A 12,603-nucleotide genomic window follows, 5' to 3' on the forward strand; every position below is an offset into this window, starting at 1 on the left:
TCCTCTTCCCTGCCCAGTGTATCATAAAATATAATATGAAGGAAAATATAAGTGCATGCATAGTTTATATTAAATTCAGTTTAAAAATTCGGGAAAAGCCCTGGTTTATGCAAATGGGTAGATACCAGTATTTACAAGACAATAGAGTGAAAGCTGTGCCAACTGAATACCCATGGGCAGTGTAATTGGCTGCTTGGGACAGATGGCCTTTAAATGCTCAAGATAAACTGGAATTGGGGGGGTTGTTACTTTAAAGTGATCGTTAAGACAGTGTTACCACTTGCAGGTAATTTTTTTAAATGCAGGGTTTAACTTCAAACAAAAGCACGACATTTCAATGGCAAGAGAGACCATCAAGTCTAACACACTTTTTGTGAAGCTTAAAGAGGAATGGAAGTGATGACCTTACTGAAACTGCCTGATTACTTTTAGCAGGAGATGTTTTGTGTTTCGTTAGAGGTGCAAGCTCAAAGAACTCTACACTTTTTAATTTGCAACGTTCTGTCAAAGCTGAATATAATTATTGCTGAAACTTCAATATGATGTTAAGATTTTTTGCCTAAAGTCTTGTGTTGATGAAAGAGACATTTTATTCACTTTCATCTCTTCTAGGTATCCAAAGTATCATTTAATATAGAATAATTTTCTTTTTTCATAAATCTATCATATTTTGTGAGCTGACTATTGCTAAAATAGATAGGACTGATATTAGATAGCATATTTTAATTTGCTTTACTGAGTTTCTTTGCTAAAGTGTGTATTCAAAATCCATTAAAGGAGCGTTAAGATTCCTGTTTAACTTCAAGGTCTTGGATCCGATTATAAAATAGTACTGATGTGTTGCAGAGCTGAGGTTCTTTTTTCCCCCCTTCTTAGAACCAGAGGTACAGCAAGGAGGAAAAAAAACAAAATTAAAATTAAGTTGTAGAAGGACTGGATGTTTCAATTCACTGATCAGTTTTTCTCAAAATGACAATTTTAAATGAAAAAGTATGTTGTTTTGGAATTAACTGTAATGTTTGCTTTTTTTCTAAAATGGGGTATGAGAGTTGGATCTGTATTTCATTCAACCTAAAACAATACACATGGGATTTATTTCATTGTGGATTTTATAGAAACTTTAAAATGTATAGTTACATTCCAAGTACAAATTACCATTTTGAAAAGGATAGAATATTTTGACTTATCTGTTAATTCATAATTAAGTTTGATTTCTCTTAGCATATTTGTCAGTTCTATTTTATACTGTAAGGAGGTTTAAGTGGGGGGAAATTGTGGAGTGAAATAAATTTTACAAAGTTAAAATAAATCTGAATCATCCTTTCCTCAAATTAGTGGGTGTTACAAAACTTAATACTTTCAAAGTTTTGCTTGGTTTCTTTCATGGAATATCTTTTTTAAAAGAAAAATCTCATGCTATGTACTATCACTCATGTTAAATGCATCCTTTCTGTCTCCTGTTTATCACAGACAATACACCATTCGCAGTGTTTCAGTCTGATAATTTGTATACTCAGATGAAGCACATCATTTTGACATACAAAACATCTATTTATCTATGTTAGGAGAAATCAAGTTGTTATATAGAATAATAGAATCATAGAATCATTTAGGTTGGACAAGACCTTTAAGATCATTGAATCCAACAGTAAACCCAACACTGCCACTAAACCACGAGTCCACCACTAAACCACGTCCCGAGTCCCGAAGTGCCACATCTACACGTCTTTTAAATACCTCCAGGGATGGTGACTCCACCACTTCCCTGTTCCAATGCTTGACAACCCTTTCGGTAAAGAAATTTTTCCTAATATCCAATCCCCAGTGCAACTTGAGGCCGTTTCCTCTCGTCGTATCACTATACAGGTGAACAGGGGGACCTTCCCACACTCCAATTAGGAATCTGTAAAGAATGTTGGAATGAATTAAATTTGGATGAACTAAGACTGTTTTCAAATGCATTGAAGAATGTTTTGAGAAGATCTCATGCTTCTATTTTCTGTGTTAGACAGGGCTATGAAGAACTGGAAAGACAGCTGAAAGAAGTCTTTAAGGAAAGGAGCAATATCCTTCGTCAACTGTCGAAGACTTCTAAAGAACTTGAGGGAATTAAAGTAAACCTCCAGGTTAGGTTATGTTTTGGTTTCTGTAGGATTAATTACCTTGATTTTTTTCATATTGATATCTATTTATTACAAAAAATATGGGTTGTTTTTTTAAATATGTGAATAACTATTATTTTGTTGATTGTGTACTTAACACAAACCCGATGTTTTTATGGAAAACATAATCCTAATGAGTTGGGCCCTTTGTCCACTTACTCAAAAAAAAAAAAAAAGAAAATATGAAAATAGGGCATAGTGGAACAAAAAAGGAAGGGAAGGAAAGAGAATAAGCTGTCTTAGTGGAGTTACCACACATTTGTCCTGACAGCTACTATAAAGGATTTCCTTTGCAGGGTGCATGTTTGCTGATGAGTTACATATACTCAGCCTAGTGTAGCTGCTCACTTTACCTACCTGACGTGCCATCTCCACAGACTGGATTTACCGCAGGGCATTACTTTACAAGTTCAGCTGACGAATTTTGCTAGATGAGCCTGCAGCTGGAGCTGAGACACGTCTGCATTTTAACTTTTGGGTATCATGGGTGGGCTGAAAGGGCAATAGTCAGATTAACTCTGGAGTCAAATTAGTTCCTCAGAGTAAAAAGTAGATTAAAAGTCCTGCTCTGGATTTGGGGTCCTGGAATCACCAGATGTTCATTTAAGAGTCTTTTCCAGATACAGTCTGTCGGTCTGGTAAAAACATTCAGACTCATTATCAGTTGAGATTTGTCTCTGTATGTCATGCCATTTTAAAGGATGGTATTTCCTGATGTTGCATTTTTATCATCGTGTTGATGTAAGCTAGGTGGGAAAAATAGGAGGAGTAGCATCCCTATATCTGTTCACAGGAGAATGTGTCTTAATACTGTACTATATTATAGTATTTTATTGTCTTATATTTCAGACTTCTCTGGTTCTAATTAATGTGAACTGTGGTTTATTGAATCTTTTCTCCTTTTTTTTTTTTTTGAGTGCTTTAATATTCTTTATTATTGTAGGTGTTTTCTTCTGTTGAGAGAAATGTGCTTCTCCTTGTAACAAAGTTATTTGAGAATGGGATTTCATATGCAGCACAGTTGAAGGTAGTACTCAGCAAAATTATGAGTTATTTTAGACTCAGCACTGCAGAGATCCAGATATAGGCAAAGAGCTGTATAATTATCTTCTGTATGTACACACTTATCTTTGTCATACAATCCTAATGCTTTTAGTCATTTGCTTCTAAATCTACTTATTTGATCAGCTCTCATTTAATATTTGAAAAACAGCTGTATACAGTTAGCTGTGCTGAGTTATGGTAAAAGAAAAGTCAGGCTATTCCTCCATTTCTCACAAGTGGTAATATCTGTAATTCACCGGGAATATTTTATGAAAGAGGACCAGATTAATCATTTCACAGATGAATAATGTTAAAGATCTCTTTGGTAATAGATTTCTTCCTTTGCTATCAGTCTTTGAAAAATGATGAAGCATCAGCCAAAAATGATGTGCAGAAACTTCTGGAACTGGGCCAAAAGCAAAGGTAAGACCCCACCTCCTCCCTTCTTTTTCCATTTCCGGACTGAAATGGACTAGGAAGTCAGACTAGGAAGTTCCATCTTTCCTTTTACTTTAATCTATAAACACTACTGTCTGTATTCCAGAGTCTGCTGATTACAACAGTAAAATAAGGGCAGGGAATGCTATTTTAGGAAGTTTTTGAAACAAATTACGTATTAACTGATATTGGACATATGCTAGGAAAAGATATTAAAATGCTACAGTTGAGATATCTGCTAAAGAAGGGGGTTTTGAATTTCTCAGGAAGGTTTAGTCATGAAATGTTCTCTTAAAAGACTAAAATCAGAAGTTTTAGAAAATGACTAGTGGATGGTAATGCCCAGTTAATTAAATTATTAAAGTGTATCAATCTCTGAATTTGGAGATGATATTATATATTTATTCAGGCCTCTTAATTAAATATTCATGCATGTAGACACTCAAAATCACTAGCCATTGTGCAAATGTAGCAATACTCGCGCTGGATATCTGTGAGGAAGGCAGCGCTCAAATTATTCATTGAGCGCTTAAGAAATAGTGGGTTTCCATGGCTGGGAATGCAAGTTCCCAGCCTAGTCCTTAGTCTCAAGTCCCCCAGTGCTTCGTTGCAAGTAACTTTCATCATTCTACTTCTCTGAATTCTTGGAATTCAGACCGACAAATAACAACATCAATACATTTTTAGTAACAAGAAAATGTAACTAATGGAGGGATCACTTTTGCTGAAACAATATTATATAATGTTGTATAGTATCATCTACACTTCATATTTTTCCTGAGAAAAAAATTTACTTTAAAACTTAATGAAGTTCATACTTCTTTCATCGTTAGAAATGCAATACTTAAATTCCATGGCCATCAATGTATTTAATAAAGTACATATGAAATTGCATTGCTGTAGAGAAGGCTTGTGATAAAATGACCTTCAGTTCTTCAATACGCAACAAATAAGATTCATAATACAACACACATAGAAGTTCTTGTTTTCACTTTGATAGAGAAGGGTCAGGTACATAAGGATCTTTCAGGTATTCCAGACAAATCTATTGAATGATGAAAGCAAGACTTCAGCTAATGTCCTATTTAAACACTTATATGTCTTGGGCGCAACTGAAGGTATATGTCTCAGCATCATAGCTGCCCTTGTCACGGACTCTGTCCTTCATACAAAAATGTGTTTTTGTAGTGGTTTCATTGTTGTGCAGCTTTTGTGAAATAGAGAGATTAATTGATTAAAAGTATTAATGGACTATTTAGTAAATAGATCTGAGTTGCAGATGGGAAAATTGAGTCTGCTAAGGGAAAATTTTACTACATACTACATGTATTCTTCCTAATCTTCTCCTTAAATCACCCCTTAAAGTCTCTTCAGGTCCACCCAAAAGTGCATGTTGACTTTTGCTTCTAGGGCATTCAGCTGTTGAATATACTGCACAACAGCAGTTCCCATAGATGGACCCTGGATTAGTGCAATAGGCAGTATGCTGCTGAGCAGCCCTCACCCTCCCTCAGAAAAGAAAAGGCTTTTACAATATACTCTGAGAAAATGCCTTGGAGCCACTGCAGGTGCTTGACAGCTGTTTACAGGCTTACTGGATTTCACTTCCAGAGAGCTGTGGAAGTTCAGTGTTAAGAAGGAGGTGTTAAAAATGTGCCAAGGAATCTCCCTCATAGAATGTCACTAAGGAAGGGTCACAGTTTATTTGCCAAGAACCTCAGGCTGTACTTCATCTGGAGTAAGTGAAGAATGGTGAACATACTGTTATGCTTAAATCTATTGTATTTGAACCAAAATTCAAAATATATCCCAATATTAATCTTATGATCTTTTTTCTTTGGACAAATGTGAGCTGCATTTGGTTTGTGAACACTGCTTTGATTATTCTCTGCAATGATGGATGATACAGTAAAGTTTAGAGTGCTAGAATCTCAGCTTGTAGAAGTAGATGTAGTTCTGCTGACTTCAAATTAGATTTTTTAATCCCTTTTGGGTGAATTCTTCAGTACTTCCCAAGTTCCAAGTAAAACTTGGTCACTTACTATGATGCCTCAAGTTTTGTTCTTTCTGTGCACCGTCAGCACTTTGAAATTACCAGATCTGTTTGTAGGATGAGAGCGCTGTATTGTGCTGATGGTGCATTGGTTTCATGCTCTCAATCACTATTTCCATTAAATCTGTTCTGTACTAGTGTTCCCAAAATTGCTAAAAGTAGTAGAGTTATCGGCTAACAAGAAAGATGACCCAGCAGCTACAAGTTCTGTTCTTGTATGAACTAGATGGTTTCCATTCCAGTTTAGTTTTCACTGGGCTAAATTATTATCTGTGTGTAAACCCAGTTCTGTGCTGGTCTTCTGTGAAGGTTTATCCATGCAAGCAGGAGCCCTGAAAAAGCTCTGCAGCCGTTCTGAAATATGTCACTCTTCTACTTTGCCACAGCTCCAAAGTGTGTCATATGCTGTGGGCAGAAGAGGTGGCCAGCAGAGGATCTCAGCCCACTGTAATTCTTGCAATTTGAAGAAGTGGGTTTTTTATTCGAGTAAAGTCCAGTCCAAACAATTATCCTCTTGGGTTTTTTTTCTTGTCCAGTTGTATGCCAGAATCTTCTACTGAATTTTTGTGTTGCTTGTCTCCAGAAAGAGCCAGGTGAAGGTTGAATTTTATCAGAGCATTATTTATTTAGTTATTTTAAAGCAGGTATAAACTAGTTCTTATTGATAATAGTGTGGTTCCATTTTGGTGTGTTTTCAGTAGCCCACTTTCCTCACTTTTTTGATGCCAAACCTTTTTGCTAGAAATTATACACTGGCAGATGTTTTGCACAGCAGGTTACTCAGTAGATGTAAAAGGTGGCCAATTTCCATCATAGATAATTTTTGTCTTGTGTAGGCACTATAGTTCATGGGGTCGTTATGATTTTATTAGCAAGACTCAGACACAGGACATCTGTCTATTACTCTGAATAATTAAAGGTGCCTTTTATTGAATCTGAAAAAGTATTTCTTAATGGACACTTGTGATGAAGTTTGTATTCTGTGTTTTCAACAAACTAGGGAAGAAATGAAATCTCTCCAGGAGGCCTTTCAAAAGCAGCTTAATGAGGCAACTGAGAAAGCAGAAAAGCAGCAGGCTACCGTGAGTGATTCCCTGTCCTTCTTTCATTATTTTTGTTTGTTTCTTCTGTCTTTTTTCAATCCTTCTGCCTTGAGAATTTGTCATTAGCTCAAATAACTTGACGTGTAAAAAACTTGGATGTCAAGTATGTGTTAGTACTCTACAAGCTTCAGAAGAAAGGAGCTGAGAAAAGTTTGTATGTTCAAAAGCACTAAGATCTCTGTCTTCACTAATTTCTGTGGGATTTAGGTGTGTGTATACACTTTTGGAGATTTGAGCCTGGAGACTTGGACCGAAGTCCTTTCCCTGATGAAGCAATCTTTATGCACCCTCGTGTCTCATCTGTACTAATGTACACTGTCATACATCCACTGACTTTTTTGGAATCACTACCGATTTTCAGCAACAAAATAGAATCATAGAATCATAGCAGAGTGTCTGATTTTGACCGTAGTAGGTCTAATTATGACTAGAGGAAGGTATTAAGTCCCATTAAGATTTCCTGCTTTAATAAAACTCTGTTTCTGGATAAATTGTACAATTTGTTGGATTTTTGTGTAGCACTGTAATACTGTGGGGCATAAATAGCCACATTTTGCTATTTCAGAAAAAAAAAGTAGAATCATGTTTTCTTGTTTAATTCTAAGATATAAAAAGGAAATTTTTCCTGTGCTCATTAGTAGTAGTCCTATAACACGAACACCACTGAGCGTAAGTTGACTAGATAATCTCCAGAGGTCCCTTCAAACTTCAAGTCTTCTGTGATTCTAACTCTAGACTTGAAAACAAGCCGCTAGAAGGATTTGTAAAATATCTGCACTGTTTAAGATGTTTTTTTACTGAGGCAAGATATGTTGTCCTGAAATAAGAAAAAATGAGAACCTAGTTTTCACTGCTAAGTACTCAGAACATGCTGGTTGAAAGTTGTCTTTTTCCAGGTGCACAGACACATTCCCACTAGCTTTATCAGCACAACAAATTCTGGTCCTGCAAATTAAAGGCAGAAAACATATTTTGTTATTTAATCTCTGTATTAGATTTTGATATTCAAGACTAATTCAGCTGTGGGTTAACTAAATCTCAGATGTAGTGAATGGATTATTCACTCTGTTGTTGTTTGTGATACTGTGCTTTTTTAAACTTGATCAGCAATGCCTTGTGTAAATTCAGTCCACGCCCTAGCACTGGGGAAGAGCACAAGATTTGTTCTACACAAGTCAAACAAAATATACTGTTAACTGTAAGCAAAAATATTACCTAGTGCAGAAACCAGGAAAAACCCCTCTGAGTTTATAACAGAACTTGGCTTGGAGTGTTGTCAGCTGGTTAGAGAAACTGAATTCTTGAGCTGTGTTCTAAAACTTGCCAATAATAGAATATTAAATTTGCCACTGATTTTAAGGAAAGTAGAACTGTGTCCTTGGTTTGTGACATTTATTTCTTTATGCCTCAAGGTACAATGTACATAATGAAGCTCACCAGTACAGTGAGACTGAATGAATATTCAAAAAGTGCTTCAGGATCCTCAGATGAAAGCTGCAATAGAAATGGAAATAAATATTATTACTGTCACACAGGGTTACTTTACACCTGGTTTCCCCATGTGTTTCACGTTTTTCTGAAAGCAATGTGAATGCTATGAAAGGTCTAGGTACTTTGAGGCAAGCCTAGCTAGAGGATGGGAGCTTGAATTTAATTCTAATTTAATGAATTGTGAGTCTTGTTTCTAATCCAATTTAAGCACATTTTATTCTACAGGATTTGGTGAGGTAAATCTTGATTTTCATCAAAGTAAATAAGAATAGAATTACGTTTCTCAAAGCCACGTGACTAAAACACTGCAGGGGGGTTGGAGTTACATATTTCTTTTCTGCATTTGCCAAGGAGGCATAATGCTTAGTGTATGTTAATTGACTGTATATATTCAACAGGGAACACCTGCCTGAGGGGTGTTCTTTATTAGGTAAATGCAAAAGTGTAAGTAATAATTTACAAGAATTAAGTCAAATTACATGAAAAATAACCTGGAAAGTATTCGAGGACTCTGACCAAACCAAAAGAACAGAGGAGACGCCACAGCAGTACATCACACTTTGCATCCACATCTAGTGCAATGTATGGCGAGACTCATCACTATCAGTTGCACAAATGATTCATCAGAAACAATGTTATCAACGTTATTGTGCATGCTTATTCTTTTTTTTTTGGCCTTTTAAGACTAGAGAAGCCAAGAATGGTAGGGAGCGAAAAAGTTGCCATTCTGAGGCTCTGCTGAAGTGTTGGTGGGTACAGTCTCTCAGAGAGCAGCCAGTGGAGCTCCTGCTAGGTAGTAACAACTTTCTGAGGGTAGAAGCAGCAACTCAGGCTTGAGGAAACAAAAATGAGGTGTAAAGACATTCCTGTCCTTTACAGTACTAATCACACTGAGGACTGACCTGGGGCCCTTAGCAGGAGCGAGCACTCCCTTTCTGGGTCCTTTGCCTTCTGCATCTGTAGCGCTAACCTATGAAGAGCAGCAGCAGTCTGTGTGGGGACGGCTCTTTTCTAGAAAATATATGGCAGACCTCAGATAAATTTATGCCTCTTGTTTCAGCTGCTCTATTCAGGATAGTAAAGGTGCAGAAGAATACTAGTTATGATAAGGATGGTTTACATTTTAGACTAGTCCTATGTTGCAAAGTTCATGGTCAAACACAGTCTTCCAGGAAGCCTTGGGTTGTGATGGAGCTTCTCTACAGACCATCTCGCGCTAGAACTATGGATTATTTGTATATCAAAAAGCATTTCTTAACTAGAGAAAGCTCGTTAGTCAGAAGCACTATACTGGGTTTAGGTATACAACATGTATATAAAATGTGGAAGACAATTCCAAATAACCTGTTGTCCTCTTTAACTATCAGTAAAGGTTGACAGAGATTTTTTGTCTGCATCAAATACCTAAGCAATTTAGAATAGGTTGTTATGCAGTGAAAAAAATTATTAATAATGTCAAACTATATCCTTAAATGTGAAGTGGAACCACTTCTTCCAGAAACAGGATTAGGAACGATGGACTAATTTTCACATTTGTTAACAAAGAGGCAGAGGGCAAATGACAGGTGTAACTTGAAAGTGTTTTTTTTTCCAGTGAATTTGAATAAATAGAGTAAGTAGTGATTCTGTATCTCTGCATTAGGTTAACAGGCTCTTAGTGCTTTTTGGAGAAGGGCTCTTCACTTGACCGTGCTTCATGCTAACTGCTTGTATCTTAAGAAATAATTATTTTTTTAGGAAGTGATCTTGAGGTTTGCAAAGTTGTTTCCCACTAACTGCAATTAAAGTGTATAAAAAAAGAGCTGGATAGCTCTGGATGAGGGAGAAAGTAAAGAAGGAAACAGGGAAATCCTCAAAAACAGTTTGGCTAAGTAGACTAAGCTTAGTCTGCATTTTACATTCTGTTCCTGTTGGTGTTTTATATCATGCTAACAATTTTTAAAAAGACATGGTGATGGAATTGTTTGACAATACAACTATAGTACAGTCTGTCAAAATAAAGGAGAAAATATGTCTGTGTAAACGCCTTTTCCCCAGTTGCTCGGTGTTCACTATGAAAAATGAGAAATAAGTAACACATTATGCATGACTTGTAAAAATAAACAATAAACAATATGGTTATTCTGAAAGCAGTAGGGTTTTTTGTAGTAATAAAAGACTAACAGAATATGGGGAATTTAATTCAGAGATATCCACCACCAAACAAGAATCTTAAGAACCATGAGCCTGCAATGCCTGCAATATTTTTAATAAAATGTTATTATTAAAATAACATGCCTGCAATGTTCTTAATAAGAAGATCAGATGTTCATTTCACTTCAAAAATATTTGTTTAGTAACAGCCCTTATGACAGACAGGTCCTAAAGTCCTAAATGTCTCTTTGACAAAAATCCATTTTACTAATTAAAGTATAACTTACAGCTTAAAAGTGACATTCATCTAAGAAATCCTAGTAGGTAAAAGTATATTTAGGTTTGCTCTTAGAAGTATTTAACACTTAGTAGAGCACTTTTTTGCAAAGGTAAGACTAGTTTCCCTGTTTTAGGTAATAGTCTAACCAGTTCTCTCTGGCTTTTGGAGTCAACTCCTACACTATAACTTGAAAATTAGACCATGAAAATTAATATTGAGTACGTTAGGTTTTCCAGATATTGCCAAAATAGGTGTTAATGAATGTATTCCAATTCCATCTTAATTGCTCATGGCTTAGTCCTGAGCAAGATACAAGAAGTCTGGAGGTAAACAAGTAAGCATACAGCTGAGCTTTGACTGTGTGGTAATGATGCTATATTGGTATTCTTCCATCCTTCATCTGTAGTGAATAACTATTGTCTGACTCAGAATTAGATCACTGCCATCTGCTAAAGCATTCTGTATTTCAATGGGGGAAAATTTAATTTGAACATTTCAAGGTCACAAACTGTTGTGAGTAAAGGCCACTGGATGGAAGCTTTTGCCTTTAATAAATGTAATGAGCTCTGAAACACACAAAGCTCTGAGTACCTTGGATGTCTGTCTCCAGGAGACAGAAGCGGTGTCCTTGCTTAATATTGCAAAGTTCAGCCTTAGAAGAATATATTTTCATTATGTATTTTCATAATTACGGCTAGATATTAATTAAAGGCAGCCAACATTTGGAAAGAGGCAAATATTGAACAAGAACAAAGAGTAGGTAGAAAGGAAGAAGAGATGTAGAAAGTTTCTTAGTTTCAATTTTTCAGTTTCTGTGCCTTTTAATTTAGAGCTGGGTATAAATGTCCGTTCTTGTTTATTATGCTATCAGGATTTGGTGACTGAAAGTAGAATTTTTACATCTCCTCTGGAAAATGGTATTATGCCTTGTCCTTGGGACTGACTAAAAGCATCATGTAAATGGTCTGATATAGACTGATCTGCCTTAAAGCATGAAATTGTAGACATAGATGCACTTAAATGTTATCTCTATATTAGCTCCAGCAGCCAAGCCGTATAAATCCCTCCTATGTAGCTCTCTATAGCTATACTTTATGACTAAGTGGCTCTTCAGCTGTTGGAGATTTAGTAGAAGTGCTTTAAAAATGCTGTTACAATATGAAAGCAAAAATGAATGACTTTTTAATTAATACTGGTATTATTTTTTAAAAAAAAGGAGGTTAAATTTTTTTAAATTATTCAGATAAGCTAAACCAGTAAGTTTGCACTATTTAAGGTGTCCATATCAGTGATATCAGAAGCATGTGTATGTGAATAGTAATTAACAAAAATTACTGGTTTAACTAACATAGATTGCTGGTTAAATTAACAGTACTGTGGTGACTTCAATAACTCTCCACTAGAAGATCCAGGCTGATACTTACAGGCTATGTATAGAGAGCACACAGACAATAATTTTGGTATCATAACTCTTTAATTATTTCATATATATTCAGATTTAGAAGTGAAGTGCTTTGAAGGAATATTAATATTCTTTTGAGAGTTAGGACTAAGAAAGGGAACACTCTTTAATGGAAATCCCTATATTATTTTTATCGGTATTTATTGGTAGCTGGCAAATCTTTTGAACAGCTGAAAAACCAAAACCCACCATGTGAACAGTTTGTTTTTTTTTTTTTTTTTTCCCCAGTTAATCCTGATCTCGTATTTTGATTGTGACCTTTATTTATTGTTGTGCAAAATCTTCATATTTGTTAGACAATATACATGGACTAAATTTCACTATTTGCAGACGTGATTGCTAGGCCAGTGCTGAATATATTCATCTTCTGCTAAAACATCACCCTCAGCGGTAGCTGGATGTGTAGTTAGTATTTCCACAACCAAGCCACTTAGAGA

General features: G+C 35.7%; 1 protein-coding gene across 1 annotated transcript in view; it reads left to right on the forward strand.

Moving 5' to 3' along the window:
- LUZP2 (leucine zipper protein 2) overlaps positions 1-12,603 on the forward strand; it is a 220,442-nt gene that overhangs the window by 105,036 nt on the left and 102,803 nt on the right. Inside the window, exons 4-6 of the mRNA XM_075501426.1 lie at positions 2,009-2,126; positions 3,559-3,629; positions 6,698-6,779. Coding sequence (XP_075357541.1) covers positions 2,009-2,126; positions 3,559-3,629; positions 6,698-6,779 — 271 coding nt within the window. The remainder of the gene's footprint in view (positions 1-2,008; positions 2,127-3,558; positions 3,630-6,697; positions 6,780-12,603) is intronic.

Source organism: Mycteria americana, chromosome 5, assembly GCF_035582795.1.
Source record: "Mycteria americana isolate JAX WOST 10 ecotype Jacksonville Zoo and Gardens chromosome 5, USCA_MyAme_1.0, whole genome shotgun sequence".
NCBI classification, from domain to species: domain Eukaryota; kingdom Metazoa; phylum Chordata; class Aves; order Ciconiiformes; family Ciconiidae; genus Mycteria; species Mycteria americana.